This window comes from Peromyscus maniculatus, chromosome 17 (genome assembly GCF_049852395.1).
Source record: "Peromyscus maniculatus bairdii isolate BWxNUB_F1_BW_parent chromosome 17, HU_Pman_BW_mat_3.1, whole genome shotgun sequence".
Taxonomy (NCBI): Eukaryota; Metazoa; Chordata; class Mammalia; order Rodentia; family Cricetidae; genus Peromyscus; species Peromyscus maniculatus.
The window spans coordinates 19,688,910-19,714,837 of record NC_134868.1 but is presented as its reverse complement, the minus strand read 5'-3'; the positions used below and the strand labels follow the sequence as shown (position 1 = coordinate 19,714,837).

Genomic DNA, 25,928 nt, shown 5'->3' with positions numbered 1-25,928 from the left:
AAAGTAAAACCACATGGGCTGAGCATTCCAAACTGAAGTAATCAATAACGATTGCTCGGAGGCATCCCCCTTGAACATCCAGAAACATCCAGATTGGATGCCATCTTCACTTCTCATGTAAACATGCCCTGAGTGTATTTTTTTCTGTGAAGTTGTATATTTAGGAGACAGAAACAGAAAGCTAAAGTGAATCTTGCAGAAAGTAAATTATTTGGTGGTGAAAGTGGAGGCAGGAGAAGACATCTTTGAAGCCACACGCCTGGTGTAAGAAGCTCTCGAATATTCCTTTTGACCCTAAATGCCATCCTAAAGATGAGAATAAGGGAAGAAAATTTACTAGGACCATGGATCTCACTGGAAGGCCTGAAGTTTGCTCTGAAGAAACTGGGCCCTTTTTGCATAATCATTAGCACCAGGCCAGAGCGGCCTGCCTAGTCTTCCTGAGCTAATTTTGAGCATTGTTTAAAATACTGTGTTTCCATTGCAAAAAGAATTCTCAATTTATGTTTCATTATTTTTTATAAAATCACATAAACATATGTATTCCCCAAATCATTCCTGTCTATATTTAAATAAAATGTGTCATAATCTCTTGTAGCATGATATATTTATGCCTCAGTTTAGACTGGAAACTTGTAGTAAAAGTGGGCATACTATTGCTTTGTACTATAGTTGGAAACGCTTCTTCCAAAACGCTGTGGTAGTGTGAAAGATTAATTTATTCCACTCATACTTATTCATATATTGGATAAATAGAATGTGATTTGTGTTGTATCTTTAGCAAGTTAATATTTGGCAAGTAAAGTCTAGAAAACAGATTTCATCTTGATGGGGAGAAAGAGCCCAGGAAGAGTTATCAGAAAGTTTTGCAATAGTCATATTTTCCTAAAGAGAGTAATAAAGGCATCTGTAAAACATGCTAATTTGGTCCAATAAAGATATTGATATGTTAAAATTCTATCAAGTACTCTGAAAACTCCTGATTTGGGGTTTTAACCTATTTGTAACACAGTGTATGAATTTCATGCATGACAGAATGTTAAAATTTAGTTCAGAGCTGAATGTCAAAACTGTCTTCTCTCTGCTTTTCATTCCAGATCCCATCTATGATCCACAGGCTTTGAACAGCTGCATGTGCAGCTGGAACACTAAGTTTGACAGCTAGCCTGAACTTTGAATTTTTGTCTTTTCCCATTTTAGAAATTATTAGTTTAAATGTTTGGTAGTTTTAAGTCTGATTTTGCTGGTATACCCTCTAGCCACAGCCTTTTATTTTTGTGTTAAACGTGCTCAAAGTTGGGATAGTTAGAGAAAACGTGAATTGTATTTTAGACATGAAGATGTTTTAAGTCTCAATTTTGATCATATTAGTATCCAAAAATATTCCCTCTGAATTTAGTAATAAACTGTAGACCAGTATATTCCCAACAAAGAAGTTCTGCCCCTTTTCTTGAACAGCTTGTAAGGTGTATGGAAATGGGAACTGCTGATCTGCAGCAGTTGCTATGCTGGGTAAACACTATTGTTTCAAAGTGTGCTTTATTTGAAATCCATTCTTGTTGGTGAGAATTGATCATTATATATTCTTATTAAAGAATGCCTGTAGATAACAACAGAGAACCTAAAGTCAGAAATATTTCCCATTTCTCTTTACTTGGCACACATAGACAGAATATAAAATCAGCTGTTTTTCAATTTTTCGACTTTAAAGAATGCCTTCTTTATATGCATGCCTTTTTAAATCTATCCACAAACCAAAACAAAGCATATAAACATATATAACACCTGTTCATAAGGAATATTTTTCCACTTAAATATTAGATCAAATATTAATTAATATTATGTGTTGTTCTGGAAGTACTTTCTTCATAGAACAATACTGTTTTAGTAAATATCAGGCTGTAATTGATTACATTTTTACATAGATTGTGCTATCTTTTAGTATCTACTGAACAGACACATTGGATATGGAACATTATTTAATTCTGTAAGCCATGCCTGAATTTTATACTTTGAACGTAAAGTGGATAAAAAACGCTACTCTGTATAGATTAAAACAGAAATTAGTCTAACAACAGTGTGAGGACAGTATTGAAACATGGTAGAATCCACTTGCTGTCTCAAGCATCAATATGTTTATATAGAATCCACTGACAGAAGATTGTAGTTAAGTTTTCAGATGTCACATAATGGCCAGAGAAGACATCACATGAAGGTTCACCGCAGTTTCCTGTTTACTAAGAGCATCTATTAGAAACTATGTGCTGCCTTAAAAATTCTCCCCTGGTATCTGTCACTGTGGTGTATTCATGTGTGTGCAACCACATGTACATGTGTGTGTGTGATCAGTACATACACACATGTGTGTTGCCATTCACTCTTATTGATTATACTATTAACCATGAGCTGCTTAAGGATAAACATCATTAATGACAGCTCTCGTGCTGGAATTCCAGCAGAGACCTTTGCTGTTTATAGATACTCAATAAATTATTGATGATATGAACAAGGAAAATAGCTTAAACAGTAACAAAAAATAAACATCAGAATCCATTTAACAAATATTTACATTAATCTTGGCAGCTGTGGTTGTGGCTAAAAAAAAAAGGAGTGGGGAGAAGGCAGAATCCAAACTCATCAGTAGTCAACACCATTATCGTATAGATAATGGATTGGAGGTTTAGGATTATGGTAACTGTTTCTAAACTACAGCTGTAATTGGTAATTCCGAGGCTCTACCCATTATCTGTTATTCTTTAAGACCTCCCACTCTTGGATCTTGTTTCATACTAGGGAACGACTAAGGACAAAAGCAACCAACTGTTTGAAGAGTATGTATATTTAGTTTGAAAGTGGCACGCGCCTTTTTAAAATGTACTTCCAGTGATTTATTATCGGCTTGTGCTTTAAAGTTTATGCTTTCCAAGCATATATCATCTGATTAGGAAAAGAGGCCTATGCACACATTCTAAGTAATATTGAATTTAGCATAGTTATTGAAAAATCACAAATTAACATGCAAATGAGCACATTTACAAAATTTAAAATATCAGACATATTTCCGTCGACATACACACACAGGGCAATACAAAAGGAAGTTGGAAATGAGAGAAGCCCCTTGAGTAGGCTGCAAAAGCTGACATAGGTGTAGTTAGCCTCAGTACACACACATAATTGGCAGTGTTTCCCAAGTTGATAGATGGATACAACCTAAGTATAAAGAATCCTACTTTTCACATTAATAAAAACTTCTGTGGATCCCTAACCTTTCCTCACTGACATCATCAACTACAGAATGAAGAAAGCTCCCTGAAAAAAAACTTGTCAAACGCTTTGCAAGGAAAGTCTCTTGTTTTCACCTTGTTTGTTCCTGTAGGTCACAGTAACTCAGTCCAGCTTCCCTATTGCCCACTTAGCCACAATGAAATGTGACAGCATTAGTTGTGATTTTGTTTTCCTTGCATTTGGTTAACTCTGAAGCACCACGGTAGCCGCTGTGATTATTAAAGCTCTCAGCATATGGCAGAAGCAGCTCTACACAGTGCTCTGACTTTAAGCCTCTTCACCTGCTCCATCATCCCTTTCCTTATTTATTCATGCACACACCTCTTCCTACCTTTGGATGCTCACAGCCGTGTTGATTTTTCTAAGAATATGCTTTATTAATACACAGTTTAACTGTCCTGCATCTGACCAGAACAATTCTTCAAAGCTCTTGCTGTTAAATACAACCCATCCATGGGTGAATATTATCTACGTGCTTGTAAGAATGGTTCCATGATCACTTAGGCTGCCCATTGTGGCCTTCTGGTCCCTTTTCCCCTTGGATAACTGGGTGGATGGAACTTGGAGTGAGTGGCGGCAACATTGTGGGTAGAGATGCTGCTGCCGAGGCTTGGGGGCGGAGCACTTCAACCGTTTGGCATAGGCATTATCTCCAAAACTGTCTTCTCTGTCACTGCTGGATTCTGTGCTCCTCATCATGTGAGGCAATGTCACCGGTGCAATGGGAAACCTGTAACAGCAGGTTACAATGGTCCGCCACCTGAGTCCTTTTCCAGTCATACTGATCTCTCTTCCTGCCCCCAGTTCACTTTGCTGCCCCCCTCCTAGAGATTTTGCCCATCCACCCCCTGCAGAGCTACTTGTGGTGTTCCTAGTCTCCACCCAGTCCCAACCATTAGGTAGGAGGCACTTGCCTGACACTGAACCAAAGTCACCACTTTCAAGTTCTTCTCTTTTTTCGGCTCAGCTTCCATTGCATATTCTCCGCGGGCTTTCCCCTGAGTAGTTTACCTTCTCACAAGATACTTGTTTCCTCCTGTCCCCCAGGTTTCTGTTATTACGTGTGTTCTCTTTTCATTCTCAATGATTTCACTGCACATCACAGCAATGCCCATGATTTTATTCACAACTTTGATACTGACAGCCCTTACAAAGCTCTCCTACAGCCCTAGATGCACATATTTATCTGTTTATTATTTAATCATTATCATACCTCTATTTACTGACCTATATGGTTTGCTATCATTGATTATATAATTTAAGATATGTTTATATATGCAAGTGAAATCATATAAAACTATAAAAATATTAAGAACTGGAGCACAGCTCAGCATTACATCAGATGCAAGAACCCAGATTCTGTCCCCAGTGCCACAAAAATTAAAGAATAATTTATAAATATATTAAAATTCCTCTTTTTATGCACAACCTATGTATTCTCTATACCACTTGCTGGTATTATAGGCTTAGCGCAAGTCCTAAAACAAAAGAAAAGTTGTAGCTTATGTAGACCTACAAGTTTTTTTCATAAAGCAGCTATCTATAGATAAGGAATGACTGCCATCAAATGAGAAGTTTCATGTCAGCAGCATAAACAAATGCATGCTCAGAAAAGAATTGCTCAAAATCATAATTCTGGCATGTTGAGATCATATATTTATAAAAATGTATAGTATTCTGGAAAACACATAGCCTTGAAAATCTATGCAAATAATAGCATCTCTATAACAAACTATATACATAATCATATTCATGTATACTATGTTATATAATTTTCATAACAATCCAAAGAAATAATACATCAGTTATTATCTTTAGTTAACTGATTATTAAAGAAAAAATATACCTTGGTAAAACTTAACCACTTTTCCAAACCCATATAGTTCTTAAATGTGGAAGCTAAAAAAACTATCCTTTTTGGGTATATATAATCTTATATCCATCTTTCATGAACATGTTATGTTTTGCTAGAAAGTAGTTGAATTGTTGAATGTTATCTAAGTACCCTTCAAATAAAGAAAATGTGCACCGTATAATTTAGATGGTCCTTTTTCATCAATGTAAGTTTATTTTGATACAGTAAAAACACAGAATTTCATATTGATTGTGCACTACATATTGTTTAAATATGTATACATTGTGTAATCAGGTTAAAAGCCTATCTTCTCAAATATTTATAAGTTATTTCTGCAAAAATACTGAATATACATCTGGCTTTTTGAGGTGTACAATACACAATCCCCGTAAGTGGTCCCCTCACTGTGAAATGGTAGCCCAGAGCTACTTATTACCTCCTAACTGCAGCATGGCCCATCTTTCCTCCCCAGTTTCTGGAAGCCAACATTTCTACTCTTAATTTTAATGACATCAGTTACTTTATTTTGCACATACATATGAGACCACATTGTACCTGTGTTTCTGGGCCTGGCTTATTTCACTTTACACGGTCTTAAAGTCCACCCACGATGTCATAAATAATTGTATTTCTTTCTTTAAAATTCAGCAGAAAAGGTCTTCCTGGTGTGTGACCAAAACTGTCAAATGTATTTTAACCCCTCACCATTGTCAGCAATTGTTAAGTGATGGCATGAGATTATGGACAGGGAGCAGGGAGTAGTTGCACAGCTCTGAGGCATTTCTCCCTTGGGAGCGCTTCTCAGATTGCTAGGGCAATACAGAGTAACACAGGGTTCAAGTGACATTTTTTTTTACTATAAATAGATCTTACAAACAAGCAGTTAATGGGTAAGGTTACCATTCTTTCTAGTAATAAGTTGGCTTGTGATCTTTAGAGATTGAAATCCACTTAGTCTGTAGGTTGCCCCTCCTGCCCTTTTTGAGACCTGTAATTCTGTGCAAACTAGAAAACACCTTAGTCACATCTCATCTTTAGACTCGAGTTCAACGGCGTGTAAAATGCCCCCACTTTATTTTCAGATCCTTTTTATAAGGTCTGTCAAGATTGCAATAACACAGCTTTGTTTGTTAAAATAACAGATCACTTGTTTTTATTTTAAATGTTGTAAATTCTTGAGATCTGAGATGTGTAAAACATTCAAGAAGAAATTTCATTTGGAATGAAAATTAGTTTTATAACTGTAATTTATGTTTATGGATTTGGCTTACATAAAATCGGACTTAACTAAGCATTTCTAGGCTGTGTCCAGTAGCTTTGCTCGTAAGTCAGGAAGATATTTACAACAGAAAATCTGTGTTGCATTTTAAATCCCTAGGCTTTTAAGACCTTGATACTGAGTAATCTGGGACTCTGAAATAATTCTTTTTCCTTGAACACACAGGTCTGTCACTGCTCTGTTCTATGTCATTAGTTGGTCATCATACTTATAATATAATCCATAGCTAGTGATATGATGTAAGCATCTGAAATATTTATTATTCTGATAGAAGGTACTATTTAGGAGCAAACCACTTTTTATTTTGTTATCATTTAAAAGCACTAATGCTCTGCCTATGTTACGCAAAACAAGTCATAACAAGCTAAGCTCATGCACTCTTTTGGACTCCAACATTTAGCATAGAAGTCCTCGGTAGCATCTATATAATATTTTTCTTCTTTTTGTCCCTTTGTAGTTGTTTGAAATTACAGTGCCTCTCTCTCAAGGCCCCAAACCAGTCACAATCAGTTTTGCCAATCATACTTCCTGCCGATGCATGTCTAAACTGGACGTTTACAGACAAGTTCATTCAATTATTAGACGTTCTCTGCCAGCAACATTATCACAGTGAGTATGAATTTAGTCTGTTCTTTTCTACATCTTCTCCTAACTTAAAATTATCTTCAAACAAACACAAGTTTATTAAAGGAAATTTTATAAAGATGTTAATATTTCTCATCAAATACAAAACATAAAATATTATACAATAATAGAATTATAAGTACTACCCATTGAATAAGCAGGGTAGTTCACCATATAAAAGGACATTCTATAGAATGGTGCACATCCCACCACTGTTCATACGACTAATGAAGTAGCCACATTGATTTAACATCTGTGAAGTAGAGTACTCACTTAGAAATTATACTAAAGTTTAAAAATGTAAGCCTTAGTGATTTAAGTTTAAAACAAATATCAACCATACATATTATGATGATACAGTAAAATATAGTTGAAATATAGCTTCCTATTTCTTGTTTCAGCAAGGATTGACTATTGAAATCATCCTTAATTACTTGAATTTTCTCTTCATATTACTTGAAATAACATTCAGACTATCATTTAACATTCAAGTTGTTCTTCTGTCGTTTTTTTTTTCCCCGTATAGCAAAGACTAGCATTTTTCAAAGGGAAGGGCAGAGCATCAGTTTGGACACTGTGAATAAGTTATATTGGAATAATTTTTATTGTCATTTGGGGCCTAGGAACTTTGAACCCCCAGACAGAGATGGAGCTTGCTGTTCTTTTTTATTCCTATGTAGTAGGATCATACATAATTCCAGCACTTATTATAACAGCATAAGTAGATGGACAATATGTAGTACAGAATATTAAAAAAAAAAAAAAAAAAAAAAAAAAACGCACTCACCATTGGGGCCTCGACAGAAAATGTACTGCACTAAGAGTGGTCTTCACATGGGATTTCTTCATGATGCTCAACTTAAGTTCTTCGGGACATTTTAGGGCAACTCAGTTATAGCCTGATATTAGCATGAATCCGTCCTCCTTGGGTTGAAGAAGAAAAAAACCTCACAGATATCTCTGAAGAAAACCATGGTAATATAAGAAGGAAAACCAACCATTTTAACTGAAGAGCAGGTTCTCCCTGTCATCTCATTTATGCAGCCCTCGGAGAGCTGGTCAGTTTCTAGACCCTATTTCCTTGGGCAAAGCATCCATTCTGAGAACTTTAGGTATCATCTTTGTGTTCATGGTTCCCCAAAATTTCATTTGAAGATCTGATCATATTCTTGCTTCCCATACAATTACATTTGCTACGTGTTAAACCTAAAAACTAGTTCAGTCCACTCTATTTCTCTGTTTGTCAAAGCACAAAGTTCTCATATTCTTTTGAGTCCTTGAAATTGCAGTTATCCTCAATTATTGCTTCTTTTATCCCACACAAGTATTATTCATGATTTGAGAGGAGAGGGAGATACCTCTTCCAACTTACACTCAATTCTCCTCACTTATATTCATCCACTTTATTCTGTGTGGATGTCGGATTTAGCATATCAGCGTCAAGTCCGTCTCTTGGTACCAGGTCTTACCCCCATTCCTGTCCACTGTTGTAAGCAAGCTTCAAAGGACATCATTTGATCTGTCCAAGCAAGAATGGTGCCGTCTATCGCTTAAAGAATTGAGCACAATTTTCTCACCACCATTTTTCATTGTCATCTTGTCATTATTCTCCACGTCCGTGTTTTACAAAATCTGATTCCCTGGTCACAAGGTCATTTCCTGCTCTGTGTCTTGTTTCTATTATGATTTTTAGCGTGAAGTAAGTTCTCTTTCTTTTCTTCCTTTCTAAGGCCACATCCTTTTCTTAGGACTCAGATGAAGGTTTTCCACTGCATTTGTCTCATCCAAATTCCACAGTCAGCACTGCTTCTGTGTTAAGATGGCAGCATTGCTTTTTGCTCTGGACATTATGCTTTAGAAATGTAACCATGTTATTACACGTACATCAAGTTGGTTTACTTCGCAGGTACTATATCCTATTAAACTGATAAGTGATTATGTTTCCAAGACAAATACGACAGGCAAATTAATGTACTACAAAATAGAAATAGAAGGGTGTAAACATAGAAGGGTAGAGGAATACACATACACACACACACACACACACACACACACACACACAATGAGGATGTTATATTATGTAAAGACACAAGTATCTTGTTTTTTTGTTTTTTTTTTTTTTTTCCAGATATGGTTTCTCTCTGTAGCTTTGTCCTGGAACTTACACTGTAGACCAGGCTAGCCTTGAACTCACAGAGATCTGCCTACCTCTGCTTCCTAAGTGCTGGGATTAAAGGTGTGAGCCACCACTGCCTGGCATGTATCTTAAAACTACTAGTGATGAATTTATTGGTTAATTGGTTGAATACTGCAATGTCCAATGAAGATGTAAGGAAATTGAACAGTCTAGTGGCAGTGATTAGGATGATTTAATTAGATTTTAGTCCATTAAATCAGTATGGTATTAAATAATGAAAAGACTAAGGCTGTGAATTTAAAGTAGTGAACATCAGCCTAGGAATCCTCATGTTTTTGTAAAAATATGAGGCTAGAATAGGAAGTTTAATAGATAGATAAGTGGCATGAGAAGGTTCAATGTGGTAAAAGCATCTTAAACTGTACTTAACACATCATAAAATGGCTGCAAATTATTATTTGAAACCAATTATGATACGATGTCAGTCTTTGAAGTAGTGTCAACTTGAAAAGAAAGATAAAGGGGGTTGTAAAATAGAAAATTCTAGCTCAGATTATAATTCATCTTTGACTTGTTTACTGAATTGTTATAAAATGTTGGCACTAAAATACCAAATAAAATGTGCTTGATAGTAAGAAGTTACATTTATTGGGATTTAAGGGGAGAGTTTCATTATTGTAAGGACTCATTTTTGCTGAGGAGGACAGAAGATACATAGTCCAGGCACCTTCTTATTTAAGACTTGAGAACTCAATGTCTTTAGTCCATTAATCTGTAATAGATCCTCAGTCCCATAGCTTAAAGGTTCAAAAGTCATGACATTTTCTTTTTCCAGCTTTAATTGCCCAGTTTTCCCTTTAAATTTGAAGATCATACATTAGTCTTGTTCTTTAAATATAAATAAACAGGTGAACATAAAAATAATTTACTAACATTTGTAAAAGAGTAGTGATAGGGTACTCCCATTAAATTAAGACATAAATTGAGACATAGTCTTAAACTATCTCATTAGAGAGAATTTTTCCTCAGCATTCACAAGAAGGCATTTTATGATGTTCTAGAAATACCCTCTTTACAAGTTTAAAATCTGAATGGACATACATCATTATTTTTTGAAATCTTAATGTATATGCCTGCTCATCATTTTCTACAATATTCTCTGTATACGTTTATAGAGAGATACAGAATATATACATATGTTTACATATAAATATACATGTATAGATTATATATGAATATATGCATATGTTTATTGATGCAGATATAGAATATATGTTTATATATTCTAACATTCTCATTTAGGAGTTCTTGGCATGAATGAATGTACCAGTAAAACTCAGCCAAGAGAAGCATTGTTTAAACCCTGCAGCATTATTTTTTTCTAACAAGATATTATGTAGGAGCCGCATGGTCTGCTTTATTGAAGATTGTCTTTGACATCACAACATTTCTGTGGTTGGCTGGTTCACTAGGAGAAGAAACAATAAAGTGTGAATAACAGAGTACTCTACCAGTTCTTCTTCTTCATTGACACCACGCCTGTGATTTTTCCCAGCCGACAACAAAATTAGAGTGATAAATTCAAAATACTAAGCTATGCTTTTAAACCATTAAACATCAGCCTAAGGATTCTTCTTTCTTTCTTTTTTTTTTTTTTTTGTTTTTGAAGTGTTGAGGTAGAGTAGAAAGTTTTGTGTACTGAAAAATGGGGAGACAAATTTCAGTATATCCAAAACATTTTATGTGTTTTAATGCTCATAAAATGGAAAAAAAATTATTATTTTAACCTGGTTGATATACTATATCAGTTCTTGTGAAGGGAAAGATACAAAGAAGATGGGATTTATTTCTTTTCATCGATGAGCTAGTATTATAATTAATAAAATTCCACAGGCTACATGAGAGTTCTCCTTGTAATACATTCTATAATTGGGCCAATGACTAATGTCATGTATCCACCATGATATTATTACACAGAAGAATTCCATTGCCCTTGAAATCCCATGTTACACCTATTCATTTCTCCTTCTCTTTTACTCCTGACATCAGAGAGTTATTTGAGGTTATGTAATTGTCATTTGGTTTGGGTTCTAGTTTCCTGCTCGTGAAGTATGGTTGTGACAGGGTACTAAGTCAAGAGACATTGACGGATATTTTTTACTGCATTTCTGATTATGTAACTTTATGCATTCTCTGGCTTAATTTAACTCATTTAAATTCAATAAGGAAATAAAATCTGACAAATTGATGTAGTAATTTTTATTAAAACCTCTGTAAAAACAAATAAAGTGGAGGTTTTGATACCTGCTCTGCATACCCTGTTCACCTGGATCACTCCTCTCCTAATCATTCAGTTTAAAACACCAGTACTCTGTGCTCAGCTAATCAGTCAGTGACCATACAGCATGACTGCTTCATATCTAGTGGTGGGCAGCCCTTTGTGACACAGTAATGCTTTAGAACAGTTGTTTGGAACTATAGAAAAAGGAAAAGAATTTGATAGTTTCAATTCACTTTTTAAACTATACTTTCTTATTATTTCAAATAATGCTTGTCAATTTTATGAAATGCATCTATTAGACTTATGCACCATCTTTTTCATTGACAACTGGACAAACCCTGCCTCCGTCCACTCTTCTTCCAGTCAGCAGACTAACAGAACACAGGCAAGCAACATCACAGACAAGGCAACAACTCATGGGAATCAACAAAATTCTACTCAAGACAAATATGCACATTGTTTAGATGTAGGAATATTGACTATAGGCCTTTATGTTTTAAACTTCCGAATCCTAAGATGCATTTCTTGCTATATTGGATGAAAGAAGTTACATGACAACATTGAATACAAGGCCACTTTGTGCAATGAGTCTTTCTCTATCCCGCTAACCAGATCCCAGATAATGACATGGAGACTTATTACTAATTATGAAAGCTTGGCCTTAGCTTAGGCTTGTCCCACAAGCTCTTATACCATTAATTAATCCATTTATATTAATCTATGTTTTAGCTTGTGGCCTTTTACCTTTTTTTCCCATTCTGTGTGTCTGACTCATTTTGAGTCTCTCTGGTGCCTCATTTATCTCCTCCTACTTCCTCTCTCTATGCTCAGAAGTCCCGCCCTCTACCACCTGCCTGGCTATTGGCTCTTCATCTTTTTATTACACCAATCACAGCAATATACCTTTACACAGTGTACAAATATCCCACAACCACTTTATTATATACATGTGGTATGAGTGTGTTTGTGTGTGTAGGAACTGAACTGTAGTAAAAATATATAGTAACAGACACACATGTAGTAACAAACACTCTACCATTCAGCTATGCCTCCAGAAGCTTTACTAATTTTTATTCGTTGTTAAGCAGTATAGAAGAGCTGTAACTGAATAAATGTCTATATAAACATAAAAGTGTATTCATGAGACTTGAATAATGAAGTTAAGCTTAAAAAAAAAAAAAGGAACGAAGCTAATGGAGGATTTTATCCAGAATTCTGTAGCCTTTACATCACCAGAATTCAGCTGTCCTTCCATTTACTACTCAGACAACAGTCTTTGAAAAAGTGTCTGGATCTATAGAATTGAAGTTCATCAATTGAAGTGACATCGACAGTTGACATTTAAGAAAGCAAATCTCTAGCTTGATATTTACCAAAATTGTTAATGTAGCTAGGATTCCCTTTAATTACTTTCTTGGCATATGCAGGGTTAGGCTTATACTCATATTAAAACATCATTTTGTAGCTAAAGAATATAAAATTTTGTCAATTGTGCTATAAAACTACAAATAAATTAAGGTGATTAATTTATAAAGTAAGTTATAAAGATTGTAGTTCTTTGAAAGAATCATAACATCTCAGTTCATTTCTGTCAAATGCCAAATAGAAGTAGTAGTGTGTTTTAGTTCATTTCATGTTGATTTGGGGAGTCAAGGATCTCTAAGTATGTAAAACCCCTGTGCCAAAATGTAGAGCAAATGAGTCACAAATATAACATGCATGAAGTAGCATGCCAAAATATTCAAACTGTAGGAGCTACTAATTATTACCCAACATTTAGAATTAGTCTACCCAGAATGCATACATCTTTCTAAATTTTCAGAAATGTAAATGGACTAATAAATTGACTTTATCATTGAACACATCATTTTCTCCCATTGAGAAATGTATAGAGCCTTGAATTCATGACCACTTATTTCAAACAGCAAAATCAATTGCTAGCAAATCTGTCAAGGAAGTTTTCAAATAATGAAATAATTCTTATAAAAGCAACTTTATCCTTCATAAAAGTTACAAATTCTGTTTAAAGGGGAAAGTGAGAAACTTTTATTTGCTTACATGGTTCCCAACATAAATCTACATGAAAAGTTATTCTATGCCTTGCAGAAAGTGTATGCTTCAAGTAATATGCTTTGCAAATGTAGCACATGAAATATATTATTTATAAAAATATATATGCATGTTAATCATTCATTACTTTTGAATATCAATTTCATGAAAATGCCTTGAAGATTGAAAACTAAGGCCTATAAGCACATTGTGCTGATCCTTCTATCTATTCTGACACTACTTCCTTTCATTACAATATAGGAACATTTAAAAATTTTGTTTCCACCTCATTTTTAGAATAGTATGCTATGAATCCTAAGATTTTGCTTCTTGCATATGAAGGAGGGAGTGTCATTTAGTAGTTATATAAATATATTTACCCCAATAGTGGTTTCTTCAATTCAATAATATCCAGCATAATTTCAGGTTTCAACATTAGTATGTTTATGATTAGTAATCTTTTCTTATTTGTGTGAAACTTCTCATATATTTTAGAAATTTAAATTGTGTTTCAAGATGATTAGAATCCAAAACAGTTAGTTCCCTTTAAGCTAACCATTACTAACTGCTCTGAAATGTGTGTTGTCAAGCATGTTGCAGGTATAACATAATGGAAAGTGTTGGCCAAAGCTTCTATTTTTGTTCCACATGAGCACAAAAAAGAAAAAGAGGTGGTACAGCCAGATCATGTGAACTTTACATTTACTACATAGGAAAATATGTATCTGGATGTTTGTATAACTTTCCCAAAGTAAATCTCTGCAATTGTGTCTACACATAAAGTTCATAAATTTATAGTTTTGAGAATGCTGTACCATAAAAAATGAAAACTCTGTGTAGAAGAAAGAAATTTGTTTTCTTTTCCTGCTTACTAAAGGTGGAGACCTGCCTGGGTGGACAGAACAAAGGCGTAAACCCTCCCAAGCTCACCTAAAAGGGGAGATCCTTATTGCCCCAATAACTGAGGGCTAGATGCTGAGAGGACTCCTGTAACTCTGCCATTTAAATAGCTTAGATCTTTGTTTTGTCAAAAATTTAGACTGAAAAAAAAATCACTGCAACCAAATATATACATACCACAAGTGGGAGAGGGGACCTGTGTCTGAGACTTTGTATGAACATATTAATGCATGTTTGTATCTATGTGTAACTGAAAAGAAAAAACTGTTGAAATTTATTTTTACTATGTCACTTTGCCATTCCATTGGGGACTATATGGCTTTGCCTTTATTTGGATTTTTTTTTTTTGAGAAGCTTTCTTACATAGGACAGACTAGCCTCAAACTTATTATATAGCCCAAGACGATGGCCTGGAACTCCTGATGCATCTTCCTTAGAATCTTGGGTGCTGGAATTAGTGCCATATGTCATCTGATTGGGCTTAAAATGTACATTTTGACTCTTCAATTAATTTCATGTTCCATGTTCCAGCTGTAACCAACATCTAGAAACACACCACATCAGACAAATGTAGGATAAATTACATATTGCCAAAATGAAAAAGAAGTGATTTCTACAGCCATCATAGCAATATGTGTCCACCTATAACCAATATGTGCTATCACTATATATAGACAGATAATAAAGATTATTTCATGGTAGGATACTAAAGTTTGGCTAGAACTTACATACTAAATTATTACTATTGGTTTGGAAAACTGATAAATACTGTTTAAAATTATCATGGACAATACACATTCATGACCAAACTATAAAATAAAATAATGACTGTATTAGTAACTTTCTATTGCTGTGATAAAATAACCAAGACAACAGCTTAAAAAGAAAAGAATTTATTTGAGGATTTATGGTGCCAAAGGGATAATAGTCCATTGCCATCTTCATGGGGGATCATGGAAGCATGGTTCTGGGGCAGTAGCTAAGATCTTGACCCACATGCATGAATTGGAAAGCTAACTCAAAATGGCATCAGTCTTTTGAAACTTCAGTATCTGCCCCCAATGACATTTCCTCTAGCATGCCAAAAACATCTTCCCCAAACATCTATCAAATGAAGACCAGGTATCCAGATATCTGGGACTTATGGGGAACCCCTCCTTCAAACCACCACAATGACAAAATAATGTCATGGACAGAGATTTTCCCTGAGAATTAACCGAATATTTTAGGATAGTATGACATGTTCCAGCAAATACTAAGTGGACAAAGTTTAAACATGTTGCCTTGTTGTTGACTTTTACTTTTGGTTGTCTTCCAAGAAGAAAGACTGAAATATATAAACAAAAGTAGTAAGAAAAGCGATAGCACACTGGGGATATGGACCAGAATGAACGTACATTTCTCATAGTCTTAGTTCATTATCACACAAGTAACTAGAGATGTTACATCTTTAAGATTAAAAACAAAAGGTATATAGCATACCCAGGATAAAACAAGCAACTATTTGTATAAAGATTCTTGGAGACCAAATATTTCACTGGAATTTGTTAGTATGAAGTGAAATATGTGTACTGAAAGTCCTAGCTATCCTATGTTGGTTTTGGAAATAGTTGATCTTCCTTTTGCCTAAAAATACATACATGTTTATCTTGCTTAAGATCACATGTTTATTCCTAAAAATATATGTGGCAAGCATGTTTAATTTCATTTTAAATGAAAAAATACAGTAATTGTAGTTAACCCTTAAGCATAGCTTATTTCTAATGAATTACCATAAATTACAGTGTCTGTATAAAAAAACTATTTTGATAGCATCTGTTATTTCTGCCATTAACATATACTTGCTTCAAGGTTATCACCTGGACTGTTTTCATGCTCTATGAGAGGCTGTAGTTGCCATGACATAGCAAATAACACAGGGAGAAAAAGTCAAACTTAAACTAAATCAAGAAAAGCTCCGTAATAGACTCTCTCACAAACCTAAAGGAACCATGACCCTTGGGAGAAGTAAAGAAAGTAAAAGTGAACCAAATTAAATTAGTCAGTGCCATTTGCCAAAGGTGATGGTGTGGCTGAAAAATATGGAGTGTTTTAGACAGGCTGCCATATTGAAAATAATGAATAGACCATTCCTTAGAATTCCTGTAAACTGCTGGAAAGGAAAACATTGATAAACCATCAGAGGTGATGTGTGTCTTTAATCCCAGCACTGGGGAGGCCAAGGATCACAAGTCCAAAGTCAGCTTACACTACATAGTGAGGGCCTGCTTCCAAACAAACACAATTCAGAGTTGCTTTTCCTGCCAAATAAAACCCCAAACAAGATCTTTGTATAGTTTCACAGTAGTTCTTAGGCTGTCATTGAAAGAGAGTGTTTTATCACATTGAGTAGTCTACGTAACTTGTCTTAGCAACGTCCAAAGCACATGGACTATTTGTTTGTCTTCAGTCTACTTTTTAGGATTTCTACAGATTATTTCTGTGTTGTAACATTTTGGAATTCATTCAGCATTCTTCCACCGCGTATTGTTGTTTATAATATTGCTTTAAAAATGAATGATGTGTGATATCTAAGTAAATATTTGCCCTTGTTGTCCACACCAGTGTCTGTTGACAAGTCAAGCAGTAAAGATCAATGCATGTTCTCCAAGTTAGAGTACGAAAAGCCAAGGAGCCTCCTGAATAGACATTCACCAGGAGAACAGGCTGCAGAATACATCTGCATTTGACTCAGAAGATCTAGGAGAAATTCAGTCTAATGGCACAGAACACGATTAATCCCAAATGATAGTTTCTAAATGTCATTTTCCAAAGTAGTAGTAGTAGTAGTGATGATGATGATTATGATGATGATGACGATGATGATGATATGCAATACTGTGGCTCTGTGAAAAATGGTTCACTCTAGGTAGAGGCAGTGAATAGCTGAGGTCTTTTACACTAAAGTGCCCAATGTTGTGGTCATTAATATAAATGGGCTTTTGTTAGTCAAAGGCAAGATAATTGGAACATCCAAAGAGTAATTTAAGTCCTTGACGGAAGACCATTTGTTCAATTTTTTTTCTAAAACAAATCATGACTATTGAAAGGAGGTAGGGAGGAAGGAAGGAATAGAGGATAAGAAGAAAGAAAAGAAGGAAGGAGATGGCTATGAAAACAAAAATACAAGAAAACATGCTCTTGGATATTTTTGGTGGAATGGAAAGTGGAAATTATGCTTGATCAAGAGATATTAGAGCTATGGGTTCTATGCTTCAGAAATAAGACAGTAAATGTATTTGTATGTGAATGTCACCATAACAAGTAGGATTTGTGAGGCAAAAGCTAAAAGCCACTTAAATTGTTATTATAAGAAATAATACATATTACAACTTTTCATGAAATTTTGCAGAGCCACTAAAAGTTACATAGAGAAAAACTATCCAATGACCTCTGGAGTTGCCTGAAATTTATATTTTATTTGGTAAAGGAAATTACAGGGTAATATAGAAGGCTTCATTGCATTTCTTAGTAAGATAAAACAATGTATAATTATACAAAGAAACCTGCTTGCCTTTAAAAAGGGTAAATCAGGAGTCCTTTTTGACCTCATAACTTACAAGGGTAAACTCAGATTAAAAGCTGGCAGCAGGTGGGGATACTTTGAGAGGAGACATTGATGGTTCATCTCCTCTGTTCTTATATATTTTCAAGCTTTCCTGTAAGCATGTTTTGTAACATGCACATGCAAAGAATTATACTTCTATCTGCCAGTTACACTGTTGTTTAGCTCCTGTTTAATTTGTTTCCCCAAAGGTGTCAAGCAGCCAACAAAACTTGTCCGGCCAACTATGTATGGAATCACCACATGTGCCGATGCTTGGCTCAGCAGGATTTTATCTATTATTCAAATGCTGAGGATGGTAAGTGAAAAAACACTTCTGTCTATATCTCATCTGGATTTTGATTATCATATTTTCATATTAAATCATCAGAATATTCTGCTCATCACTCATTGAGATGAGTATAAAGTAGGATATCAGCTGCTTCCTTTGCTCTTACTTTTAACTTTTATGTAAAGACATGTTTACATACATTCCTTTACTGAAAAACTAAAAGGGAGGATGTTATGAATGCGTGTATGTTATGTCACATCCTGAACCAAGTAAGGCCCAGTGAATATGTATGGTGTTTTCCTAGACGCAACCAATGGATTCCATGATGTCTGTGGACCCAACAAGGAGCTGGACGAAGATACCTGTCAATGTGTCTGTAAAGGGGGGCTTCGGCCATCCAGCTGTGGACCCCACAAAGAACTAGACAGAAACTCATGCCAGTGTGTCTGTAAAAACAAACTTTTGCCCACCTCATGTGGAGCCAACAGAGAATTTGATGAAAACACATGCCAGTGTGTATGTAAAAGAACCTGTCCTAGAAACCAACCCCTGAATCCCGGAAAATGTGCTTGTGAATGTACAGAAAACACACAGAAGTGCTTCCTAAAAGGGAAGAAATTCCACCATCCAACATGCAGGTAAGGAGTCTAGAAAAACAGCGCTAATTCCCTTCTAGAAAATGCAATGTTCTCAACCAGGAGCCTTTTTCTCAACCCACACTAGCAGCTGCTTATTAGAATGAAGGCATTAAATTATTTGAGAAAGAAATACAGTTATTTAAATCAATACTATTCTTCCTTGACAATAGACTTTTGTGAGATTTTTAGCTTCTTTTGCTATATAGCCGGGCTAACTCAGAATGTAGCACACTCCTGCCTTGGTATCATGAACTGGAGGGATTTCAGGATTACATGAGCACATTTGGTCTTTGAGACTTGCTTAACCCCAAAAGCAACCCTAGAACACAAAAGGTACAAAAACAAGCCTAGGTTATATTCAAAATTAAATCTTTGTCCTAGAGACTAATGTAGCAGATCCTATATAAGTTCTCTTAGAGAATGTATATATTATTTTAGAAATGCATTCAGCAGTCCAGGTCTGATGCTTCCAAAAATTATACTTCCAGGTATAATTTAGGACCACATGCTTCTGGTGCATCATTTTAATGCTTAAAAATAAAGCACAGCACCATTTCCTGCAGAATTTTATCAGAAAATGACATATTTGTACTAAATGCTTAATGAGAACTAGATAGATGTTCTAGCTTGCTATCTGTTGCTATGATAAAATATTTCATACCCGAAAGCCACTAGGGGAAAAAGGGCTTATTTGACTTCCAGGTAACAGTCTATCACTGAGGGAAGTCAAGAAAGAAGCTAGAGGAATTGAAGGAAACCTGGAGGAACACTTTATATTGTCTTGCTCCCAGACTTCCTTGCAGGGCCAAAGCCTTCCTGTCTAGGGATGGTACCATCCACAGTGGGCTGGTCCTACATCAGTTAGCATTTAAGAAAATGTCTCACAGACATGGGCATAGGCTAGTCAGTTCCTTCGTTGAGGTTCCCTCTTCTCAGATGCCTCTAGATTTCTGTCAGGTCGATTGATGAAGCTAACTATGACAATAAATTAAAATGTTGTTAAAAGTCACTTGAACAACCGGAGAGACGACTCAGTGGTTGAGAACACACGGTACTCCGTCAGAAAACCTGATGGCTTCCAGCATCCACTTCGTTCAGTTCACAACTGCCTTTAACTCCTGCTCCAGGGGATCCAACACCTTCTTCTGGCATCTATGGTCACCTGTACCCACATGGCATGTAACCAGAGACAAACCCAGACATAAATACATAATTAAAAATTAAAAGAGAAATCATTGGAAGTTACTCCAGATGCATTTTTTTGAAATTTTATTTTATTTTACCTGTATGGGTGTTTTGCCTGTCTGTGTGTCTGTGCACCATGTGTGTTCCTGGTGCCCACAGAGGACAGAAGAGGACACTGGATTCCTGGAACTGGAGTTAAGCAGTTGTAAGTCAGTGTCTGGGTTCTGGGTACTAATCCTGGGTCCTCTGAAGGAGCAGCAAGTACTTAACCACTGAGACATCTTTCCTGCACCATCAGTCATTTTTTTACAGCATGGTTTTGTTCTCTTTTTCATCAAGAAAAATAAATGAGGTTCATGGACACAAAGACTTTCCACTTTTATGTCTGAATTTATATCTCTTTTATCTCATGGGGAAAAAAGACAACTACTGTTTAATCTAGATCTTTGTTTTCAGTGGTTTTGCCATATTCCTTCAATGTTGGCCCAGCAGCCACACTTTTGCTTAAGATATCTCAGTATCCTCAGCTCTGTCTTCCTGCTCCCTCAGTTCATGAAGATTGCAGATTTCTTTTGTTTTATTGACCTCTTACTTTGATGCTGAGAACACGTCATGCTGTTTGTCAGAGTTGCTCCACTTCATATGGCTTTCTCCACTCTTCCATCTCCAATCTCAGCCGGGACTCTAGCCTGGCACAGGTCTCTCGGTTAAACTGTGTTTAAGCCTCTGAGTTCCTGGATCCAGTAAAGATCATCATATTTTATCTAGACCCGTGGTTCTCAACCTTCCTAACGCTGCAACCCTTTAATTCAGTTCCTCCTGTTGTGGTGACTCCCAACCATGAAATTGTTTTCATTGCTATATTGTAACTGTAGTTTTGCTACTGTTATGAATCATAATGTAAATATCTGATATGTGACCCCTGAGAAAGGATCATTCAACCCCCCCATGGGGGTCATGAACCATAGGCTGAGAACTACTGATTTAGAATGTCCTTAATGTTTCCATTTTTCTAGTTCTCTACTCAGAGTACATGAGATTCTAGTGTCCCGCTGTTCATTAACTTTTCTCTTTCATTGAATATCTTCTGCTGTCTACCATTTAAATACAGACAGACAGTACCCTTTCGAAGTCTAAAAAAAGCCATTATCTTTTGGTTTTTAATATTGTATCCTCATGACTGTTTATCATTTATCTTATACCTCAGTAAGTAGAGCCGGTCTTTTGATCTCAAGAGTTTGTGTTCTCATTTTAACTTATAATTCTGAAGATTTGTCATTTATAGTTACTGAATAATAGGGCACCACTAAATCCAGGTATTTCATTGACTATATTGTTTCTCCTGAGTTGTTGCAGACTTCCTTACAGGAAAATTAATACTTTTTTAAAAAAAACATGTTGAATAATACACATTTTCCAATTTTACTTGCATATTCATATGCTGCATAGCAAATGGTATTTCCAGAATACAATATTATATCCACAAAAATACAGCTGTAACATTTCAGCAAACCTGATTCATGTTCCACATTGAATCTTTTTTTTCAATGAATCTAGTACATATTGCCAAATTTAATTTTTTTGTGACTGTATATAAATTAGCCGGACATCATAATTTTCCACGGAGAACTGTCACTTTAGCTGAGTAGATCATATTTATATCTTTATATCTTTGCTTAACAAGTTTTTCATAAGATTCTGTCCTGCTTTTTTGGTATCAAAAGTTTAAGTTGGAGTGTCCTGAGCAAGTGGCCATGGAGCAATACTCCCAGCCCTGAACTATATCACTAGGCTAAGTCTTTACATTTACTGCAAGTCATAGGGTGCCCATTTTTATAAGGGTATAATTCCCGATGTTATGGTGTCAAATGGATGGAGCAAAATAAAAAATAGTTTATATATATATATATATATATATGTATATATATTATATATATTATATATTATAAAGTTGTAATATACACATGCACATGTCTCTTGATATATATTTCAATGAAGATTGGCAGTGTGTGTTTTCTTTTTCCTGCCTTAATCATCAGCTGTCATTGGCCACTGAGAACCTTATGCTTTTCTAATAAATAAATTGTATTCATTATGTAGTTATAAATATTTTTAAAGTTCTTAACGAGACTTTTATACCATCATCCTCTAAAGCTCAGACAACATTCCAGAAATAAGGACTGAAAGAATGTAAGAGTTAGGAAGATAGAGCAAAGAGTGGCAGACTGTCTTCTTCTAGGAAAGACACAGATGTCCCAATTATAAGCTCACTGTAGTTATAGATGCTCACATCTGGGTTATGCAGGAATAGATGTATGTGGGTCAAGGATGAAGGAGAGGCTAAACACAGTCCCTCATGGCTGAATTATTTGTTCCTGGTAATTCAGGGAGAGAGGGCTCGTTGCTCTCAGTTGTATACCCAATCATGACTCCCTCCCCAGGCTCTAGTGAATCCTTCCAATCCAGTGATCACTCAGCTGGCCATGATTAAAATGAACGGTTCATAAACCAAAATAAAGTCATGAATATGTGAAAGGGGCTGGTAGGGAAGAGAAGGAGTTGCTGGGATGGCAGGGAGATAAGAGAGAGTAAAAGGTGAGAGTAATCTGGAGGCATTATATATGCACATGAAATTGTCAATGATAAAATGAATAAAATTAACAATTTTAAATGTGTTTTAAAAGATCATTGGCTGTGCTTTCCTTTCTACATCAAATGAGGTGAAATGTGAATTGTTTAAGTGTCTCTCTAGTTTACCCTTTCTTTTCCTTTCTGGTCCATTACACAGCGAGGCATATTCCTCTTCCATGGCATTCATCAAAGCTAGAGTCAATTCACTATAGCAAACAGAACTTGCAAAAGTCAAATGATGAGTAATTTGTCCTTGCACCCACTCCCAGCAATTGGAAGTCTAGTGTAGATGGAGAAGGGCCCCTAACTGCTCATGTGTCCCCCTACCATCCGGAGTACAGGTGGAGAAAGACGAGTTATCCACCATCACCCAGCCAGCTGCGGGGTGGAAACACAAGAGTGTGGATGGGGCTGCTCGCTAAAGACTATGGTCCTGCCAAGATGGCTGGGTTTAATTGCCTGGAAGTCTGGGTCCCAGGCACATCCCAGACTTGTGTGAACATTGCCAGGCTTATGTGATCACAGGAAATCAGCAGACCTTAAATACTCACTTTCAAAATTTCTGTTTTATGTTACTTTCATCCACAAAGCAGAAAGCACTTCAAAAGAATTAATGCTTACAATAGCCCAGCTTTCCATTGCTATGTCAGCAAGAGAGACATGTTTTTAAAGGCTTTCCCACTCCTCTTCAGTTCCGTAAACCTAAACACACACTTAAACATTTATAAGCCTAGAAACACATTTATAATGAAATTAGTAATTTTTCCTGGTTCAAACTTAAGAAAACATAGAAGCTGATTTTTAGCATCATGACTTTCTACTTTGGTCTTCACGATGTGTTTCTCTCTGTTTTTCTAGTTGTTATAGACGACCATGTCCAAATCGACTGAAGCATTGTGATCCGGGACTGTCATTTAGTGAAGAAGTATGTCGCTGTGTCCCATCATATTGGAAAAGACCACATATGAACTAAGATATACCAATTTTCAGTTCATCATTTTACTGTCTTGAAAAACTGTTGCCACATTAGAACTGTTTATGCACAGAAAGACTCTGTGGGACCACGGTGACAGAGGCCCAAGTCTGTGTTTCCTGAACCATGTGGTTAGCTGCAGGAATGGACTGGCACTCATCTGAAAAGACCTCTTCAAAGAATGGTTTCCTACCGGTGACCAGACAGCTGAGGTTTTTCTCTTGTGATTTAAAAAAAAAGAAAAAGAAAAAAAGAATGACTATATAATTTATTTCCACTAAAAATATTGTTCCTGCATTCATTTTTATAGCAATAACAATTGGTAAAGCTCACTGTGATCAGTATTTTTATAACATGCAAACTATGTTTAAAATAAAGTGAAAATTGTATTATTAGCTGTGAAGTTCAGTCCATTGCCATCTTACATTATATTCCATTATATTATATATATTTTAGGAAATGAAATGTCAACTTCCAAAATTCACTCATCACAGATGTGTGAGTTGTCTTCCGTTTTTAAGTGAAGAGTACTCTGCAGACTGAAAGAAGATATCATGGGCACTGTGCATTCATTTACATTCTGGATACATTGGATAAGGCCTACATTTTTAATTTTGATGGAAAAAGGAAGAGAGGGAGAGAAAAAATCAAATTGACAACAGCAGAATGTTTTTTTTTTAAGCAAGTTCAACAGTGTTTAAAGAGAAAAATCATGAAAATCATAGTCAACCTCTTTGAATCCGGCAGGATAGCATGATTCATGTTCATCCAATGTTCTCCAACTTTGAAACTTACCTGAAATCCAAATCATTTTTCAACTCATTTCTTCTAAAAATGAAACAAAACATATTCTGTGTAAGTTACTATCCATTTGGTAAATCATTGTTAGATTTCATACATTGGGAATGTATTAATTATTTTAGCTATTTTAGCAAATAAAATCTTAGCTCCACTTGGTGAGCCTCCTGAGGCTTTGTAAAGGTTTGAACCCAATACAAGGACTGTTATGTATTAGCTTGAATATCAATCTAAACCTTGTGTTTCTTAAAATATATTGGCAAAGCAAAACAATGAAAAAAACCCACTAAACTAAAAATTAAAGCCAGAAGTATCCCAGAGACAAAAAAATTTATTTGTCCCTGGAGATGTAATAATTTTGATGGAAAAGCAAGAGTAGCGTAGACAAAGATAATACATTACCGGAGAAGCTTGCAATTTTATGTGGACCATAAAAATCCCACTTCAACACATTGTAATAAATGTGTGGGGTTTTTGTTTTGGTTTTTTTTTGTTTTTTTTTAACCATCAGTATAGATGGACTAGGGCTAAAGCTGAGCAGTTGTTTAGAATATCCACACATGTGATTTAACAAAAAGCTGAAAATTAGAGTGAGAATGCTCTTAAACTCTGCAAAGAATCCCAAGATACCATGACTGATCCAAAAGAGATAGAGCTGAGAAAACACTAGAAGCTTACAGCAACAGCTAATAGATCCAAAACTTGGAAAGTTTATGAACAACATTTCATGTCCAGAAATCTAATATTGTACACTCAGTTTAAAAGGCTGAAGGCAAAAAAAATGTTTTGCTAAGCAGTTGTGTAAGATTTAGCTTCCAGATTGCTTTTGAAGGAGGTTTTAATATTTACAAACTGTTTGAGTGAAACTGATTCCATTATTAGAATGTCTAAAAATACCTCCTTTCCTCCATATGTGCACCATTTAGAACAGAGTTGAACAGTGTGAATATAAGATTAAATTCCTCGGTGCATGGTATAAAAGATGGAGAAAGGGCCATGAACTTGCCTGGACTCAAGCTTTTCTTTGTGTACACCTTACCCCTGAAGGAATGTCACTGAGTGGTGGAGAGAAGAGTTAGATGCTCGAGGCAAGAGGATGCATGCACATAGAATAGCTTCACCACAGTGCTACCCTGAACTATGGTCTAAGTTTCAACCTAGAACATGCAGACAGGGCTGAAGGGAAATCTTCAGGTTCACACTTTTCTGTGTGACTCTGCTGTCTGCAAAGCATGAGCTTTAATTAGAAGATATTCCAAAAGATACTTTTTTGAGTTTATGAGTTCTAGAATGCTCTCAATTAGTATATCATTAATCCTTTAAAAAATTCACATATGATACCCAAATAACTATTTAATTAAATCAGTGACACATTTTAAAACACTACTTACAACTACTAGCTGATCTATCAGTGTGTT

The 25,928-nt window shown here is 35.6% G+C and overlaps 1 protein-coding gene across 1 annotated transcript in view; it reads left to right on the top strand.

The window, feature by feature from the left end:
* Vegfc (vascular endothelial growth factor C) overlaps positions 1–24,107 on the top strand; it is a 103,591-nt gene extending 79,484 nt beyond the window's left edge. The window contains exons 4-7 of the mRNA XM_006970908.3: positions 6,877–7,028; positions 18,206–18,312; positions 18,590–18,923; positions 23,598–24,107. Of these exons, the coding sequence (XP_006970970.1) occupies positions 6,877–7,028; positions 18,206–18,312; positions 18,590–18,923; positions 23,598–23,712 (708 nt within the window). The 3' untranslated portion in view covers positions 23,713–24,107. The remainder of the gene's footprint in view (positions 1–6,876; positions 7,029–18,205; positions 18,313–18,589; positions 18,924–23,597) is intronic.
* The last annotated feature ends 1,821 nt before the right edge of the window (positions 24,108–25,928 follow it).